The sequence below is a fragment of the Clinocottus analis genome, unplaced genomic scaffold, assembly GCF_023055335.1.
Source record: "Clinocottus analis isolate CAN_PGR_092001 unplaced genomic scaffold, fCliAna1.0.p SCAF_2, whole genome shotgun sequence".
NCBI classification, from domain to species: domain Eukaryota; kingdom Metazoa; phylum Chordata; class Actinopteri; order Perciformes; family Cottidae; genus Clinocottus; species Clinocottus analis.
The window spans coordinates 10,524,101-10,543,816 of record NW_027175931.1 but is presented as its reverse complement, the minus strand read 5'-3'; the positions used below and the strand labels follow the sequence as shown (position 1 = coordinate 10,543,816).

General features: G+C 41.5%; 2 protein-coding genes across 6 annotated transcripts in view; both read right to left on the bottom strand.

The window, feature by feature from the left end:
- The window catches only part of LOC137790315 (lissencephaly-1 homolog), a 34,222-nt gene extending 33,744 nt beyond the window's left edge, over positions 1 to 478 (bottom strand). The window contains exons 1-2 of one of the 2 annotated variants that reach the window (XM_068584440.1): positions 301 to 478; positions 60 to 174 (exon numbers count right to left, since the gene is read on the bottom strand). The gene's annotated coding sequence lies outside the window, so the exon portion shown is untranslated. The remainder of the gene's footprint in view (positions 1 to 59; positions 175 to 300) is intronic. The other variant, XM_068584441.1, reaches the window with a different exon arrangement.
- A 1,151-nt stretch (positions 479 to 1,629) lies between these two features.
- Positions 1,630 to 18,480, bottom strand: cluha (clustered mitochondria (cluA/CLU1) homolog a). 4 transcript variants are annotated; one of them, XM_068584927.1, is made up of 27 exons: positions 18,161 to 18,480; positions 13,206 to 13,399; positions 12,694 to 12,865; positions 12,135 to 12,278; positions 11,868 to 11,995; positions 11,561 to 11,736; positions 11,157 to 11,282; positions 10,574 to 10,721; positions 10,386 to 10,478; positions 9,839 to 10,273; positions 9,162 to 9,421; positions 8,670 to 9,076; positions 7,739 to 7,840; positions 7,523 to 7,623; positions 7,278 to 7,430; positions 7,120 to 7,182; positions 6,791 to 7,035; positions 6,597 to 6,681; positions 6,354 to 6,507; positions 6,100 to 6,239; positions 5,617 to 5,697; positions 5,400 to 5,525; positions 5,119 to 5,240; positions 4,930 to 5,023; positions 4,698 to 4,832; positions 4,530 to 4,603; positions 1,630 to 4,198 (listed from the first exon to the last, which is right to left on the bottom strand). In XM_068584927.1, exons 1-27 carry the CDS (start codon positions 18,294 to 18,296, stop codon positions 4,072 to 4,074), a joined length of 4,221 nt encoding a protein of 1,406 aa, XP_068441028.1. In that variant the 5' UTR covers positions 18,297 to 18,480; the 3' UTR covers positions 1,630 to 4,071. The 4 variants fall into 4 exon arrangements, with proteins under 4 accessions (XP_068441028.1, XP_068441030.1, XP_068441029.1 ...); XM_068584929.1 differs by having other exon boundaries at positions 8,757 to 9,076; XM_068584928.1 differs by having other exon boundaries at positions 11,582 to 11,736.
- Between the last annotated feature and the right edge of the window lie 1,236 nt (positions 18,481 to 19,716).

Genomic DNA, 19,716 nt, shown 5'->3' with positions numbered 1-19,716 from the left:
CCTTCATACAAACTGAAAAAGCTCGTACTATACTTTCTAAATCGATTAGCTACAATTACCTGATTCAGTAGCTGACCGTGGCTGACTTGAATTACACGCATTGCACACAATTGGGTATCTGGACACAGGGATAAACTCCGCTGACAAGGTACCTGCTGCTCCAGTCCAAGCGGCCTATCCGCCATTTTGAGACATAAAAAGGAGGTGCAAAAATTACAGCCACATCGTCATTTTCCCCACCTAAAAGCCAGATTCTTTCAACCCCGACCGGTACTGTACTTGAAAACTATCTGAACTCACCCTATTGTTTCTGCCCGTGAATATCCTCAACCCTTCTTTAACGGTAACACGACCCGACAGGGCGTGAAATTTCCGCTCCAGAATCTGATCTTGTGATGTGAAGGTAAACTGTGCCCGTCTTGTCTCTCCGGCGCTGCTTGCTTGTTTTTTTCGTTGGCTGCTGCATTCGCCTTCAGCCGAGAGCGCGCATGAAGCTCGCGTTCACGCTCTGACGGGAGTGCGCACGCCCTTGATAGCAGAAGAAATCCCTTTGGTTGCTTTATACGTTTTGGACTTTTAACTCTGACACGACTTCTCGGCATCTGTTCATGTAGAATAGCATAAATTAATTTAAATACTAATGATTGATGCGTTGTATGAGTAATTAAGATAACTTTTGTTCTTGTAATATATATATATATATATATATATATATATATATATATATATATATATATATATATAGATATATATATATATATATATATATATATATATATATATATATATAACATAAGTTCTGTACTGTATTTTTCAGGTATTCATATTGTATATTACTTGATACTTCCATGCCCCTACATATTGTCAAAAATATTGTACTTTTTACTCCACTCAATTAACAGATATAGCAACTTTGCTAATTCATAATTTACATATAAAACATTTGATCAGCTTGTAAAATAGTATTGATTAAATTCATCTGTAATAACTGACCGTTTGTTGTAGGATGCTGCTAAACATCTTAGGAAAAACAATTAAAAAAAACATATTACTTATACAGTAATGCATCAGTAATAATACAAAACTAAACACCAACGTCACCCTTTCTGCGACCTAATGAGTACTTCTACTTGTAATCCTTGAAAGTAAATAAGTTAACATTAGTATTCTTACTTTTACTTGAGAAAAATGTCTTGTTACTTGGTGAGTTATCAGAACCCCAAACAAAGCTTCTATTATTTTATTCATTTAAATATAAAAGCATACTCAAATCAAAATATGATTATTTTGTAAAGAACGACACACAAACACCACACATCATCAGGGGAAGTGGAGTCAACCACTTGGACTACGAAGCCTTTGACCAGAAGACATTTTATCAGTTATGAAAGCGCAAGACTTTCAAACAATCCCTTTCGGATAAAAAATTCAACACTGGGCAGCAAAGTGCATCACATTTTGGGGTCAACAATCCCCCACCCAGATCTTTAATAGTTACTTTGTACAGTATATTCATAGCTTTAAATTAATGCAATACATAATGTCTGTCTTTATATGTAATTTCAGTAAATATGCATATCCCACACTTGTTTGGTATTGCAGGTATTCAGATTAAGTAACTGCAAATATTAACACTGAATTCTAGTGAAGTGAGATTAGTGCCGCCGACTAAACCGAAGCACCGTGTTAAAAGAGGAAGACTAATTCTGCAGAGAAATAGTTTGATCATTCTCAATAAGTTTATTCTATATCTAAAACAATTAGATCAAACAATGACCTTCCAGCTGGTGAGACTAACAATTTCAGAACATGTAGAAACAGGAAGCAGTGTTTGTAATTTAGGGCTATATTCCTAATGAGTTGGAAAATGCAAAAGATTTGCTGATTTTAATTTGTCAGTCAACAAAAGCATGTGCATATATGTGGACCAGCCCTGCAATAACTTCTGTCATTCATGTTGATACATGGCCCTCCCAACAATAACAGTTGGTTAGTGTGTCACCTGGTGGACAATGTTGGTATTGTTGAGTAAGAGTTGGGTAAGAGTTGGGTAGAGGGGGAGAAATTAATTTAAGGAAAGTGGAAAAAAAACATGAGTTAACGGTTATGACCCCAGTTACCAATCAGAAACATAAATAGGCACAATACACACCACACTGTGTTATTGATGTCAAGACATGTTTAAGCAGCACAATCAGGAAAATAACTAATAAAAAAAATTCACCCACCCTTTGTTTTGTTTTTATACAGCACTCTTAATTTCAGGTAATTCAGCCCATACAGCAAGTAGTCAATCTTACACATTTTGTGCCAAGTAAAAGTTCCAGCACCATCTCTATTGCTTTAATCACATACATTTAGACATGGCAACAAATTGCCATGGGAGGAATACATTGCATGTATACAAGCGCAAACAAACAAACCTCTTTTTGGTACATCACATTGAAGCAGCGCTTCTTTCATCCACGTTTGGTGGTGCTGTGGCCATCATCACACATCCAACCAGCATGAGAAAGTGCACTAAATACTGCTCAATGAACAGACACAGCTGGCTATTCTCTCTTCTTTTTTTATCTCTTTGTTACACATGAAAAGCTGACCCAATAATGAAAAAACAAAAATAAATCAGTCACTACTGCCAATGCTGAGCACCTGTCCAGTGATGAGAAGAGGTTCATTCCTGTACCAACTCATACGTAAACAGATTTACAACATTGGTGGCCATGAATGTGTTAAGAAAAGAGGCATCAGCCATCCAACAGGTTTACAATGCGTAGAAAAATAAAACATTTGTAAAGCCAATGTTCACTTAGCCTCTATTCAAACTATGCAGCAGCAAAAGCAGCAACAGCCCTGGCCAATAGATTTTCTCTTGGACTACACAAAGACACACATTGTCACACACACACACACACACACACACACAAAACATACATGCACATATTCTTTCAATGTGTAAAAATAGAAGATTGAACAGTTAGTATATAGATACATTTACTGCTTAAAAGGTGGACGTTTCAATGCGTTTTCCATAAACATCTATCAAGAACCTGTCTAAACCTGTCAAATAGAGATTTATACATCTTTTTCCCCCACTTCTATACATTTTCTATAAAACAGACATGGCTTAAATTAATTGATGATAAACAAGCCTAAAACACTTTCATACTTCTCCTGTGCACTTTTACAACCTCCATTTCATTTACTAAAAAAGAAATTCCAGAAAATTAAATCAGAGCCTGTTGAATGCTCACTAATGTGTCACTGTGTTTGGCTTGCTTGGAGAAACAGGAACCATAGGACACAGCAGGCACCCACCTGGGATGTCGCAAGTACAAAGGATAGAACAAAATTAATGAACCATCAGGGATGTGCAAGAGGGGTGTCTGCTGCAAAGTGGCTCAAAGAAGCCACGAAGAACGGAATTTACATTCTTAAGCTCTTGGGAAATCTTAAATTTAGTGACTTTATTCTGGTCTTAGTGCACAGTAGAAAGTACCCCTGAGTTCTAGGACAGGGTAGATGCTTTATCATTTAGAGCACCTTTGAGGGGCGGGGGCTACATGCCCAGGGGTCTTTGAGGCTCTTTTGGGAATGGTGGGCAAAACATGGTCCTGGGCAAAACAGTGCTGTGGGAAGTTTGAGCTGAGAAAAAGCATTATTTGGGGAGGGGGGATATGGTACAATGGATAAGGCTCAGGTATACAATGTCATGGTCATCCTTGGTCTCACTCCCCCAGCTGCAACCATATTTCTTGGAAGCTAACATGTTGAGCGACGTCACAACACCAGGTTCTTGGGCCACAGATTTTTTCTCAGATCGATTGTATGTTTGTACCTCCTCTTCCGTGCCTGCCTACCTACCTCGCAGGAAATTCCTGCTATGTATCTTTTATCCTACAGTTGATGCAGTTTGTTGTCTGGACTGCCCTGACCCATACCTCCCCGTTTATTTCAATGTTGATTTAGACCACTCGGTTCTCAGGTCCACAGGCTCAGTGACATGGCTGTTGCGTCACGGCCTCTCCCTGCCCCCATAGCAGAAAGTAGCTGTGTTAGGGCTAGTATACATTAATCAATGGGAATTTTGTCCTCTAGTTCCAGTGGCCGTTCCTCAGTGAGCTCCTCGATCTTTCCCAGTTCCTGCAGCTGCTGCCGCCTCTGGACCTCTGCTTTCAGGTTCTCCAGATCCTTTTGGCTGTAATGCAATACAAAATGTTTTTAAATTCTTGTAGAGGAAATCGCTACTTGACCACTTGTCAATTTTGTTCTTTTATTTATTACGTCACTCATAGCTGTTGTCACATGTGTCTCCTATTACAATATACTAAAACCTACAGTCAGGTTAAAAAATACATTTTAGAGTCATTATGAGCTGAATTGGTCTGTAAAGCTATTTTCGTAAGTAGCTTCTTAAAAAAAGATTATAAAATATTTTGCATCTGCAGTATTCCTACCTTAGTGGATAATGTCAGATTTATGTTGTGTTAGAACATTAACTGCCTGCAGGGGTTCAAGGAATTGTGTACCTGAGTGGTATAAAGATGATGCCATTGATAATGTTGAGCTGTTCCAACACACTGGCCATGCTGGGAGCAGTGAACTGAAAAACAGGAGGAAATAAAAACATAGCATCACCGCTAAATGGTGGCGATGAAACAGAAGCACAAAAACACATCCTGAATAGGAGCAGTAACCTTGAGGGGCGTGATGCTGGCGTTAGAGCCGTTCTTGTAGATCTCATTCATTGTTCTCTGCAGAGCTACAGCCTGTTGGGTGAGATACTTCAGGAACTCTGAGCTCTCCTTGGTCTTCTCATGTGCCTCACCCATCTAAGAAGAGGAAGAAAAATATTTAAGATATCACTTCATCACAAATGACCAAAAACGCGTGCCAGTTCCCATCAGCGCAGAGTCGTGCGGGGCCCACCTGGTTCTTGTAAATGGTGTAACCCTCCTTCTCATGCTGCAGCGCAGAGCGGAACTCAGCCTTGCTCTCGTAAACCCTCGCAACCAAATGATGACTGGAAAAAAACAAACAAGGCATGCATAATGTAAATCATACTTTCAGCCAGTATGACAAATACTATATAGATATAAACAATCAATCCCTCCTCACCTGAGGGCCACTTTAAGGGAGCGGGATCCATGGTACTTTGTGTTGATAGTCAGGGCATTCTCCAGGAATCTCAGCGATAAATCATACTCCATCACTCCATGTAGCACCAGCCCAATGTTACTCTGTGGAACGAAAGCCAAGAACAAGGAACAGATTAGTGTTACTTTCGTCTTTTACCTGCTGGAGGCTATATTTTTACCAAAGACTTAATCAGCATCGATGCATTACCATTCAAGCGATTTGTAGATTATATACAAATCCCAAGTAAAGACTAAACTCACATCTAGCAGTGCCATCTCTGGGTGGTCCTCCCCAGAAACCAACAACATGAGGTAACGGGCGCGATACAGCAGCCTCAGGGCGGTCGACAGCTGGCCGTTGGCAAAGCAGTACAGTGCCAAGTGCATCTTCGAACAAACGAGAAACAAATTGGTCAGAGGGATATGACTGATAATTAGCATGAACTAAATACCTCCTGCATTTGGTGCGGTAACTTACATATTCTTGAATTGTGTTTGGGTGCTCGATCCCGAGGACTCTTTCACTCATCAGAACAGCCTTTTGCTGGTTGCTGAGAGCCTGTGGGTAAATACACACACAATACTAAATTTAAATGTTTGCTCATGCCTTATCACATCCAAAAGTCAAAACTTATTGAGAAAAAATATGTCATTCACAACACGTTTTTGTCTCGCAAAATATTATAAAATATTCGTTAATGTTGAGCCTTTCCAAAACTTTGTCACTGTGCTTTGCTCTCCAAGGAAACAAAGGAAGGCTTACACTTGTATTAACAGGGTGATCTTGTAGCAATCTTATCACTAACACCATGAATTGCCACAATAAAATTATTTCGAAAATATTTTTAGGTTGACAACGTCATAAAATAGGAGAGCATTTAAAGCATTATTAGTTAACCTCAACAGACGCTTTGCATTTGTGGTCACACAATAAGCCAGGTGTCACCATATTTTGACTTACCTCAGGGTGGTCTCCCATGATATAATTAAGGCGTGCCAGCAGGCGAAGGCATGCACAGATCTCTACATGCATGGCTCCGTACACATTGTTAAAGAGGTTGAGAGCCTCATTGATCAGCTCACAGCCCTCCTTCAGAAAACCTGGAAATGTAAAGAAACATTTCATATATGCGTTCTGAAATTTAGGATCTTTTAATCTATTATTTTTGCCAAGGTTTCGGTAAGATTCAATCTTTGGTAATAAACATGTCGCACCTTGCTGCACTTTGGCCTGTCCACTCTGGAAGAAGTGGAAGGCATCTGAGGCTTTGGGGTTCACATGCTTCACAACAGGAAAGATATTCAGAATGTCCTCCTCTGTGAAGGCAGGCTTGTGGCGGCTGTCGAAGTTATACTCCTTTATCAGAATCTAGAAGGCAAATAAGAAAAGAAAACATTTAATGAAGGCCGTTTGAAAAAGTGCTGTCAGGGATCATTATAGACTAAAATAAGTGTTACCTGGATGCCAGTTTTGACTGAAATCTCTCTGAGCAGAGTGGTTTTCTGGAAGCCGTATTTCTCCACCACCTGGTCCACACTTTCACTGTGTAAGAAAACATTTAATTTGTCAACAACCACAAAAAAATGGAAATGCTAAATATTAAACAGAGAGCTTTAACATCTGTTTCACACTTGCGGAAAGGGGGCCTCACCACTGTATGGTGAAGTAATAGTAGCTCTTGGCCTCAGAGGCAATGTTCTTCCACAGCTCACTGGGTGTCAGGCTGGCCCATGCCGTGTTGTCACCACTGCCGGGGATCCTGTTGCGACGTTTGCGACTTTTACGGCGAGAAACCAGCTCGTCAGGAGGCAGGTGGGCGACAGCGTCGGGGAAGGAGCTCAGGAAGCAGTTCAGGAAATGGCTTACAGCAGCAGAGAGAGCAGACAACTCAACACCCTGCACAGTGAGGAAAAAGAACAAAATACGTTCTTAGGTCCGTCGTTTGAAACGGCTGATTATTGTGTGTCAGATGTTACCAACCTGGAGATATGTCTTGAAGATGTGTTTTGCACATCTGGTGATCAGCTCACTGATTCCTATTCTCTAAAAAGGTATGGAAAACAGAACTATTAGAATACCAAACCACAAGGACAAAAAGTGTGTGACAGAAGTGATTAGATTCAGGAGTTCAGACTCACATAGAAGTGCTCCAGCTGGGCTTTGGCCGGGGTCTTGTCCACAAACTCCAGAACAGTGCCCAGATAGCGAATATTGATGCCTCTCTGTCGCAAGGCCTCGGTAAGTGTAGCTCCATCCATGGGCAGAGCGCTGTGGTCCAAACAGTCTTTAACCTGGTCATAAAACACACATATCGGCTTTAAAGTCTCATACAATTCATAAACAATTTAACCACTTTATCACTGGGATCGGCTGTGCCACTGACCAGTGATGGGATCTGGCAGGACACAAGGAAGGCAGCGGCATCTTTGAGAAGCTGCTTCTGCTTCTGGACTTCATCTGTGCTGTCCTCTGGGAAACGTACTCCTAATGCAACAACACATGCACACATATTGAGTGCTTTTCTACAATAATTTGCTGTAAAACAACTGTTGTGTTTCTTCATAGTCCACATAGGACTAATCATCCGTGTTGTGCTTACCTGGTGAGAAGAGGTCAGGGTTGAAGCGAATGTCAAACGATGTGTTGCTGATGGAGCCAACTGCTTTGCATGCATTGAGGACAACCTCACGGCTTTTGGGATCTGTTTGTGAGTAAAGTCAAAGACAAATAATACAAACATGTTAAAAGTAATGGCGACAGACACATTATGGCAAAGTGGCGGTTGAAACCATGTGCACATTAAGCTACAACAATAACTGAACTGTTTAAAGCCAATGTGGAGAACAGAGAGATCTGCACAGATGCTGTTTGGTTCAATAATGTTAATACACCAAACGTGTGTTATTTCCAACTCCGTGTGATTACTTATTTAAATCAACAGGGGCAGTGCACATAGATACACATACCAGTAAATTTCAGAAAAATATAAACGCTGATCACGTAATACGGACAGTACTGATCTTGTTATTTGGTTTATTTGTAGTATACCGTAATCATTTAGGAAGCTTACTGTGGACATGGTTTAAGTAGAGAAAACACCACCTTTTTTAAAACTCACAACAACAAACACCAGATTAGTTCACTCAAATTTAGGATCACCACAACAATCACTAAACATCGTTGATTATTTATTTTTGCATTCCCAAAAATAATTGGATTAATGAACACCGCAACCAATTATTCAGTTTATTGGGTGAAATTCCACAGCAAAGGCATCGCAGGCTGGGACAGTTAGAGATGGGCTGATTGGTTGCCAACCGGAGCAGGGACGGCTAGCCTGGTGGAAAAAAGCACTTAAAATTTGAATACTTCCATCTCTAACGTTATGGATACACACAGCATCAAGAAAATATATATATTTTCTGTCAAATGCTACTTCTGTTAAAACTGGTTTCTCTCTGCAATCATCCACCAGAGTAGCTCTCGCTGCGTGGTCCTGGCCTCATAATTTGGGGTATTTTTGGACCTACCAATACAAGATCCATCTTCGGCAACTAAGGTTTCTGCCAGCTCTTTGGCCTGAGCTAATCCTGGAATACTTTCCTCAAGCTCCTTACCCTCCAGTGGGCTCTTGCATTCCCCATTTAGGGTGGCTGTGGGTTCTACAAGCCCATTTGTGGCGGGCTTCGATGAGTTTTCTTCACCGGCAGTCGGTGCCTGTGAGGTAGCAGAGGTGTTGCTCTCCGCCTGGCTTGTGCTGTCCGTGGAGACTTCTGTTGCACTGGGAGACTCTGATGCAGTGGCCTGGGTTGCATCAGCATTGCTTTCTGAGGGTGCTTCAGCGGTCTCTGTGATGGCAGGTATATCAGCCTTAGCTTCCTTGTTAACCTTCTGTTGCATGAGTTGTAATGCCGCCATCTTCATGAAGAGAAGATATCTGCGGACGAACAGAATCAATGGTAAAATGTAGAAACTCTTCTGATTGTTAAGGTGGGGTGACGGACACCAGCGCTGACACCTACCTGTGCTCAACAAAGGCTTCGATAAGCTCTTGGCGTAGACAAGCCAGGCGGTGGCGGTGCTGGCGGGGGAAGCCCTGCCGTTTGCTCTCTGGAGACAACTCCTCTCCGTCCACAGGCAGGAAGTTAAGGTCAGGAGGGAAGGTACGAAGAAGGTCTAGGATATAGTGTCTGCCATCATTTCCGATGATGCCCTTACACTCAACAGAGGAGCACAGCTCCACACTCTCATCTTTCTCGTTCAGCACGTTGTGCCTCTGGACCTAAAATGTACACCCAGAAAACAAACATCTGAATACACAATATATTTTCGTGTGGTTTGTCAGGCTCAATATGATCAGAAAAAGAGGCCTTGAAAAACAAGGGTGCCAATATTTTTTATATTCCCGAGGTATCTTACCCACTGCCAAACCTGTCTGTTACTCTAAGCTAAGCGTCCATGTATTCCCTATTTAACATAGCAGCTATTTTGGGGTATGAATAAAGGACACGGTACTAAGATATGCAAGGCTTTAGGTTCACAAAAAACATTTACTGGTAAGATCAATTCATTATTGGTTTTGGTCTTTTTATTGTATTTATTAACAATAAAAATATGGCAAAAACAAAAAACACAAATGGTATGTACTGTGAATATACACATTCATCACTTAAGTAAAGGCAATAGTTGTGGTACTGACCTTGAGCGGCCTGCTGGTCTTCTCCAGAAGCTCCAGGTATTTGCTGTGAGACACAACCGTCTTTCCAAAGTCAATGGAGCCGTAAATGACGCTCTGCTCCTGCTCACGCTCCAGGATACCAGGGATGATGGATTGGGCGGTGACACGGTAGCCTCTGTAGTCCACCACGACCGTCCCTAGAGTGTACAGACCCTCCACGTCCACGGCCCCGTAAGCCCGTACTCCATTCAAGTCATTGGTGGGCGCGGCGTGGGCGGCGGCATCTCCACCCAGCTCACGATAGTGATCCCGCACATCGAAGCCCAGGCTGAAGAAGATGTTGTTCCAGATGAACATCTGCATGCGTGTTTCCTCGCCGGGGTTGATGGCCATTACGTTACCATCAATGACTGCCATGGCGCCTCGAGTGGCAGCCGCTGCAAAGTCACTATGGACCTGCAGGAGAACAAAAAAAAAAGACAAAGCTGTTACACATTAAAAGCTACACATTTACACATCCGATTGCCTTTTAACAGAGGGAGCCTGTTGATTGTTTAAAAGGCAGTACCTTGAATATGGCCCGCTCCCTCAGCAAGCGTTCCGGCAGGTTCTTCCGTGGAAGCTCTCTGGTAGTCTGCAGCTCCTCATTCCAATCTCTGGTCTGAAGACAAATCAAGACCAAAAAAAAACTTTAACACTGGAACTCCCTTGCAATATTTGTCTGCCTGTTGCGCTGCTGCATTCAGCTGTGCCTACCTGTCCAGGTATATGCTCCTCATAACCCAAGCGGGAGGTGTAGGCGTCCTCAGCTCGCACACAGTCCATGGCATGGTCTACTTGCGGAGCTGTCCAGCTGTACACCTGGAAAGGTGTGGCTATTCTCTCAAATGGGTGTCTCTGGACCCTGCAGGAAAACGCAGTAAAATGGCAAGAGGCATCACTTCGGGGTCTCTCCTCGTACATCTCAGGCAGTTTATCTGATATTTGCGCCAAATTTGCAAATTTCTGCATTCCAAAATTGTAACCAAATGAATGACCATATGTATTGTAATCATTGTTGTCTTGTTTAGTTAGCTTATTGTGTTTTCAGACTTTGACTTCTTGGCCAGGTTTTGACTGTAAACGACTGATTTCATCTGGTTGAATAAAGTTAATGAATGAACTTTATATATAATGATTGCAAAAAAGAAGCGCTACAAAGAGAAATGTCAGAAAAGTAAAGACGACAAGTTTTATACAGCACAGAGTGAGAGAAACTGGACAACACTGAGGTATTACTTACCCACCATAGAGGTTGAGCAAAATCATTTCGTGAAGCTTAAGAGAAAGATAGTTATACCTTTTCTTTTGCAGTGCAGTGAAGTTCTTCTTGAAGGTCGGGCTGATCTGGCTCAAGAGCTCCACCAGAGAATGGCTCAGGAAGCTGGGATTGGCTGGCTTAGGGTTAAAGGTATAAGTAGTAGATCTGGAACACACATTACCATTATTAGTCACACTTTTTTTTAAATTCATTTTTTAACAAATGTAGAGAGAAAACGATTACAATTGAACAAGCCTGAACAGGAAGTAGTTTTCTTCTTGGTTAGGAAAAAAAATGTTAAAAAACTAACATTTTTTCCAACAGATGCCCATCTAGGAACTTCAAAAACATAAGAGGAACTTAACATGGTAGAAAAAGAAAAACTTTTTTTAAAAAAGGTAGAGCGTCAATTGCAATGAAAACTAAGTGCAGTAACAACATACGAGTTTGAAATGTTGACTGACTGGTTGAGGTAGAAGCCGCGTGTAGAGGCAGTGACGCTGACATGACGCTCTTCCACAGTCACCATGCACAGGTACATGAGGTCGCCGTGCATCTTCCTGTTTCCAGGTGGAGGGTTCCAGCCGCTCATGGTCAGGACCTTCAGGCACTGCATAGGCTGTTAAAATGGGTGTTCAAACCATTAGCCAAAAGGAAAAGATTACTCGCAAGAATTGTTAGCAATAATCATTATATTTTCTTTTTAAAAGAGACATTCATGAATCAGTCCAAGTCAGCACTGCTTCTCACTTTCCAGTCCTTGTTCTGCGGCTGGAGTGGAATCAGGGGGCGATCTTTGCTGCCAGGCAGAATGTGCTCTGGAGGGGTACAGTCAATCTGCTCCAGCTCGTTGCCCTTTTTCTTTCGCTTACCACTATCTGCAACCACAAACAAACAAAATGAATGCCAGCAGGCCACCTGCATGTTGCTATTCACGCAGGACGCCGTCATTAAAAGCAGTCATTAAAATGCACGCTTGAAATTGGCCGTGCAGAACACAGGCTGTCCATGCCATACCTCCGAGGTCTCCATCTGTGAAGATGCTGAGGAAGGAGAGGGAGTTGCAGTCCACTCCGTTGTAGGAGTCTGAGGGGTCCAGACTTTTCAGCAGGTCTCTGATGTGACGCACATGGATGCGAGCCTCGCGCACTGTGTACGGTTCTGGAGGGAAGAGAGAAGAAAGAAAAACCAAAGGGTTCAAAAGCAGTGAGCTTGACGAGTAACAGATTAAGCTAATAGTGACTTGTCATAAACTTTAACTCAATTCGTTTGAGTATTTAGCCAGCAGATACATATAAGTATAGCCACAGGAAGAAATATATTGTTCCAAGCTGGAGATGTCTCCATAAACTAGCAAATCCGTAACATGTATTTTCATTAATTCCTTTTTTGTTCTTTCCGGTGAGGACAATAAAGTTAATTGCAACGTCTTAAAACATGTACATTTGCTCTAGTGGCTAATACATGCTGGTACTGTAACGACAGCTTGACCTTTCTATGCTATGGGATAAGCATTTTTTTTTTTTACTTTGCACCACAAGAATATGACAAACACAGGAGCAAAAAAAAGTCTGACCTTCCACGACTTTGAGCAGCGAGCCCTCCTGCAGGCCCTCAATGGACTTGAGCTCAGCGAAGTTGTCCAGCACATTTCCGTCCAGTTGCAGAGAGAAGCAGGTACGGTGGCAGGTGTCCTCCCGGTCCATCAACACCTGATGGATCTCCTGTACCATTTCCTGAGGAGATACCTGATGAGGGAGAGGGGGATGAAGACACATACACCGTCAGAAATATTTGCAGCTCGACATATAGAACCTGCTTTCGATTAGATAAATAGTCTTCAGTTTGAGATTTTAATGGAGTTTATATATGTCCTTCTCTGTCATGACAATTGGCAGGTAAATTGCAGAAATAGACAGCTTAGGGAACAAAGTATTTTATAAACAACAAACACATTTTATTTGACCAGAAGCCTCCTTGAAAGAAATGGGAGTTTTTAAAAAAAAAAAAGAAAATGTTTCAACGAGAATTGCTTTTGTAGGAACACCTGGACCAATAAACGGATGCTTGTCAAGAGCCAATCCTTACCTGCAAATCAAAAGGCTCTGTCCCAGGCGCCTGGATCTTGACGGTGAAGCCCGTGTCCTGGATCACTATCACTTCTTGTTCGTTCGAATCATCTCCACCGTCCATCTCACTGTTTCCATCCTGCTTTGAATCTGCTTCCTCTGTATGCTCATGTGCCCCATTGCCATTCACCATGACTGTATCGGCACTGTGCTCTGCAATGGAAAAGACATAAAGGGTCATCAGTGAAGTTAACATTTTGTGATGGAGTAAAACTGAATAACTTTGACCAAAGATGCTGAAACACAATGCGAAGCGGGGAACTACACCATTCCAAAAGAAACAGCTGTGCTCTACAAATCTACACCTGCCATTAGTTAATCTGATAACCAATGTAAGCCATCCTGACAACAAAAGCACCTAGAGCAGACCCAGTGGCCTGATGACCTTATTGATAACCTTATCAAATATTCATAAATGGTTAAACCCAGATGAAAGAGCTGAAGTAAAGCATTCTAGTACCGTGGTGCTCCTACATTTAATTCAAATACAAATTAAATAAACACAAACTGCAGAATAAGTGTGATCCTTCACTTTAAATTGTCTACCGCACAAACGTTATCTGTACAAAAGAGTAACTTCTAAAAGGTTTGAAGTGAACCAAAATGCAAAGATAACTAATGAATATATCAAAAAACAGACAATTATTAACTAGGTAGAAAAACAAACCCAACAAACTGCTGAAATCAGCACTGTTGCAACACTGAATAAAGTTTAGCTGAAGAGCCTTGAGGGATTCCAAACAAAAGATCTCAACATTCACAAGAGGGAATTACTTGCCACTTGCATGGCTGAATGTGGCAAATCCCATACCTGCTGGTCAGCTAGAAACAGCTGACTAGCTGCAACAGCTGCCCTCATTCTTTTGTCGTCATTCAATCTCTTAAAACGACAATTACTTATTATGTTGTTTTCAATAAATGCGCTATATGAAATAGCTACAATATTGTAAATACTGTTCTGCTGATTAAAAAGAAAAGTATTTTCTCATTTAATTAAGAACTTTGGTACTAAATATTTCTTGAAAAAAATTGAGTTTATATGTGCTTGTTATCATCCATTTAGATCTAATTAAATTCTATTCCAATGTATGATTAAATCACGATATGATTCCATTGAGAGACAATAGATCATCATATTGAATAATTGTCTAATCTAGACTAAGTAACTGTTAAATTGAGAAGAAACTTGCATAAATAAAAATGAGGCCTTCTGGTACATTAATTTATAAGCTGGGCAGAGTATGTGAATGTCTCGCTGGGACTCAACTGCTGCCAGCCAGAGTGTCCTTGCTCACTGTCAAGGGTAAACAGCGTCAGGGTTTCTGAAGAAGGGGGCCAGAGGGAGGGGTGGGGCCTCATAAGTGGACCACGACCCTGGGTGGGAATAAACACAGTGAAATGAGGAGCTGGCTGGGGTGGGGAGTGGGGGAGGGAGAGGGGGGCTTAGGGCGACCAACCACGCTCTGAATAACAAACACAACGGCTTGAGAATGAGGGCTTTCAGTGAAGTGGTCCGTTTTTTCATTATCAGTACAGAAGTGTTTTATTTCTTATCAGCTCTGAACAATTTTTTTGCCAGAGAAGTTAAACTTTAGTAAGTGTCCTTCTTAAACCTGCAATTTTAATAACATTGACATACATGTTAAAGTCTTGTGGAAAATTAACATAAATCTGGAGCTGCATTTGTGACCATTTCATGAACGCAAGTCTAATATACACTTAGTTTTAGCACTGTTTTTCGTCTCCATCACTTTTTCTTAGCTGCTAAAGATTCCACCACAATGTTCCCCAGGTTGTCTTTAACTGAATCTGTCTAATGTTTTTTTCAGAGTAAGTAGCGTGCAGGGACTTTCTAGAGTGTTTCAATTGAAAACAGTGCTCTGAGCAACAGGGGTCAACCAAAACAAGTTAAGTTGCGAGACAGTCAGACAGCTAAATGATGAGCCGAAACTCTCTGTAAAGCTCATCACTACGAGCAACTCTTTTTAAATCGTTGTTTGCTATAATTCTACGATTAAAGTATTCATTAAACCATAAGCAGACACAATTGCCACATTGCAGCAAGCTTTTGGGATAAGCTTCGTAGTTTAACTTAAAACAAACTGTATTTCAGTTATAAAAAGGGACAAGGTGTAGAGATGGTGTTTAATGGGGAAATAAGAGTAGTTTTTAATTATTGAGTTTGAAGCATTCACTACATCAAAAAAGGCAAGAGTCCAAAAAGCCAGATTCCTGACTGAATAATAAGGCCATCCAGCAGCGTGTGTGTTGCAAAGCTGACTCCACGGCAAGAAGAAAGTTCAGTAAAAATATAGGAAAGAGGAGCGAAGGAGACTATGAGCGGTAACCTTTACCAGGACAAATCTTATGCTTGTTGTAAGAGAATGAATTTGTATCAAGAGTTTTCTTTGATACAGTTCCTGTTGGAATGAGACATGGCGGAGAGACAACAATTTAATGTGATCACAAACTTTAAGTAGAACAGTTACCAGACAGAAAGGTCATGAAGTTAAGATAAAGAATCAATGAAACAACGACACAGATCAAATAGAGACGGATTAGAGGCAAACAACAGACACAATAAAATGCCACACTCAGCAAAGTTGTCTCTGTACCTGAGCCACTAATCATTCACACTTCTTTCAGGTGATGCAAAACCTTTTTTTAGTTCGGACTTCTCTTAAGAACAACTAAATAATAAATCTAGCCAGCTATATATTCACTGTGGCCCTTGACATGGGGACCCTGGCTGCTGTCATAGTGACACTAACCAGCCAGACAACCCTGAAAACAACACAAGGTCTGTAATCATGTTTTCTGCACCACAAAGTAAACCTCCTGGTGGACAGATAGTCCCCGAGTCATGCATCTGCAAGGGGATTTCACAACAAGAAACGCTGACTGCAAGGTCTGTTTGAGATTGACTTTACATATGAATCACTAAATACTTTCCAACAATGAATGAAAATAATGTTCCTACACGCTCTCTTACATCCTTGTAATATTGTTTGGCATTAAGAGGTTCTTTCAAGGGGTCTGAAGATAAATACAATGAATACAATAGCGTTGACTGTGGATAGGTGAGGAAGACATCTAGACAGGAGAGGAGTAGAGCCAGGGTGTCCGCAGTGATTCCTGAGATTATCTAAGTCACACTTCTCGGGCATTAAGCCCCTTAAACGCACTAACAGGGACCCTCGCCTTGGTCCGTCTGCTCTGCCATGTGCTGCCTGCTAGTATGTCCTGTAACAATTCTGCACTGAGGATCCAGTGTTTGCTTTGGTCACCAGACATGTTTAGCCCATCAATCCCATCACCGTCTCGCATGCATTCACGAACAGTTTTATGGCAGATCATAAGTAAAGCTGCAGCGAATGATGATATTCATTACCAATTCTCTTTCTTCTTGTTTTATTAAACCACTTGGGCTACCAAATGCCCATGACAAGTTCCTAAAGTGCAAGATCAGGTTACTTCTTTTGTCCGACTACCGCTTCAAGAGTAAACATATTGAGTTTCTTATCACATAAGACAAAGAAAAAACAGTATCACTAAGAAGCTTGATCTAGATACATGTTGCTTCAAAAATAACATCATCAAATGATCACCTCTTTGGACCACATACTGCTCAGTGTGGGACAGAACAGCACATACAGAAGTAACCATCCAGCTAAATAACCAGAGGAATTAAAATACGCTCAGCAGATCATCCTCAAAGCAGCACCAACTCACCCCTCCACCAGCCATGCAGGCACTCTCGCCTATGTTTTGAAATAAATGACACCGGCAGATACGATTCTAGGTTCCATGTGTGACACACGAAGACAGACTTTTGATGCTCTAAAAGTTGTGTAACAATAACTTCACAGGCTGACAGTCTCACTTTATATTCCACTACCAACAACAGTCTGCGGCTGCTCCACTGCGAGCCGCCAACACTACTTTTATCTTTCAGTGTACTCACCTGCTTACACGGCTGTTCGTGTATTATTAGCGTAACCTTCCCTCTCACTGTGCATGCACCATCATGACTTTTTCTACGACAACCAACTTCCGCTTCCCGGTCGAGCAGGCACTCTCGACGTAATCTTCCCCGACGGGGGGAGGGGGAGCGCTTAAAGTGCATCCACCACTACACAGGACACCTCATCCGACCGGCAACTCTTAAACCAGACATTTAAAAAGTATTCAAACAATATAACGCATCTTTCACACAGCTTGTCAGGCACATACCCGTAATATAAAAATACACCATGTGTGCGCCACCCCCTGTGTTCATGTGAAGTGGGCTGCTCCACTGAAGGTGACCTTCAGTTCATTCCTCTGACACTGACCAAACATGTGCGTCAAAACGAGCTGCTACAGAGGCGCGTGATCAAAGCGTGTGCTTTACAGACGGTTAACGTTTTACCAGAAAGTAAAACACTAGTTGTCAGTACATGTTTTAATCTTTTGAACATGAAGCGACGCCTGTGACAGGAGCGGCTGTTTGCTAGTTAGCTAAACGACTAGCCTCACAGGGGGCTGATGTTAGCATACCGGCTCACTTGTTTATGGTTACCCGGATTCACTTGCAGTATCCGTATCAAGTTGGACTGTATGCTAATAGCTACGACCTGTGGACGGTGAAATGGATCCGACCCTGTGAAGGTTGCTAGCTCGCTGGTTAGCATAGATGAACAACATACAGTATTAGCAGGTGGAGCATTTTAACTTTGAGAGGCTACCAAGGATTCATTCAGGTGATAAGCTGCGATGCAAAGAGACAACCAAACCTGTAATAAACCACTTATAAAAGTCGATGTTCCTGGACGCTGTTGTCACTGCATGCTCTATTGTGATGCGTGTTATCAGTGTGTTTAGCTTCGTTGGGTGTTATGACAGAGTCAGAGTCGGTCTGCTGCAGAGTCTCACCACAGCCGCAGGAATCCTTCAGACATGTCTTGCTGGTTTCGTTGCTGTCCTGGACTCCATCGCCCGCTTCATACGCAAGATTGACCGGATTACAGTTGGGCACTGACGCCGGGATGTCGTCTGTCTTGCTCACCATGGTCGGCAGTCAGTGTGGCAACAGAAATCCCCCAGCAGCGTTGCTTGATAATGCGAGTCTGAAGAAGAATTAGATTTTAAAAAAACAAACTGCTTCTCCGGCTACCTCAGGCTAGCTGGCTACATGCGAAGGGTACAAGCGTGCAGAAACAAGTACACAGAGAAGGGAAGGACAGTGCTGTACATGGTGCTGATCACACGTGGTTTTCTCCTCCCCTTGACCTCTTTGCCTTTGCGTTGCACTTCCCCACCCACTGAGTGTGACGCTACGGAAAGCCACGAGTGACAAATCTCTTCTTTGTATTCACGTTTGCTTTATTTATTTTTTTAAATGAAGAATGTATCTTTTACACTGGAAGTTAACATACAATACATGACTTGGTGGAAAGACAACGTATTTTTATTAATGTTACTGTTAACATAACAAATGGACATATAGTTGACTTGATTGACCTTTGATAGTTTGATGTCATAAACTGCTGTCAATCACACTGGCAGCACAGGATGGCTGTTCAGCTCAGTGCAGACAGCCAGCCTGTGCACAATCCCTTATTTAAACGGACATCAAGAGCCAACGCCAAAAGGTTTTAACCATAATCTTATGAAACTAAAAATAAATGAATAATTGTAGGATAGTACAAATTTAATTCTTTATAATCTCACTTGTCACTCTGCTTCCTCTCTCCTCTACTCTAAGGTAAGCACAAATAAAGTAATCCTGTGTTATATGGTCAAACAGCAAGCCTGATGGAATGATGCAGGGCAATGTCATAATAGATAAAATCATCTGTATTTGGCATGTCAAAGATATAAACTATCAATTATATAACATAGTATTACTTGTGTTTTACAAGTTAGACATGTTTAAACACCTTCACCTCAGAGTAAACACATCTATATTGTCCACCTGAAAACAAAGCTTTCTGTGCTCCCTCTCATCCATTATTATATTTGGAAAAGTACAGAGAAATCCATTCCTCTTTACGGAAACAAAGTGTCAACTTGGGCTTGAAAGGTACTCTTCTTAATGTAATAAAGATATTTTGCAGGGTGCAGATAACCATACGGCAACCGAGTTTTATGAGAATAGGAAAAATACAGAGAAAATTAGTCTGGCCTAAAAGCTTTCTCAGAAAGATTCAAAGCATTTCAATTATATGAAAATAAATAAATAAATTGTACATATTAGTGTACAGCTATATATAATGGCTATAATAATCATGTATCATTCACACTGGCACAACTGTAGATGCTAAATGTAAAAGAGAGTCATATATAGAAAGCTCTTGATGAAATTGTGTTGGTACCATAATATAACAACCCTATATGTTTTACTCACATGCAACATTGTTTTAGTTAAATATACTACACATGTGTTGAAGCTGTCCTGATAGATCCAAGGGGTATAATAGACTCCAACA

What these genes read in the sequence shown, in the direction of transcription:
- cluha (XM_068584927.1), bottom strand. Translation starts at nt 18,296, where the DNA reads ATGGTGAGCAAGACAGACGACATCCCGGCGTCAGTGCCCAACTGTAAT. An exon ending in AGGAGCATATACCTGGACAG is followed by an intron (nt 10,479 to 10,573) that starts GTAGGCACAGCT and finishes ATTTGTCTTCAG; the next exon opens with ACCAGAGATTGGAATGAGGA. An exon ending in ACAGGCCAAAGTGCAGCAAG is followed by an intron (nt 6,240 to 6,353) that starts GTGCGACATGTT and finishes TTACATTTCCAG; the next exon opens with GTTTTCTGAAGGAGGGCTGT.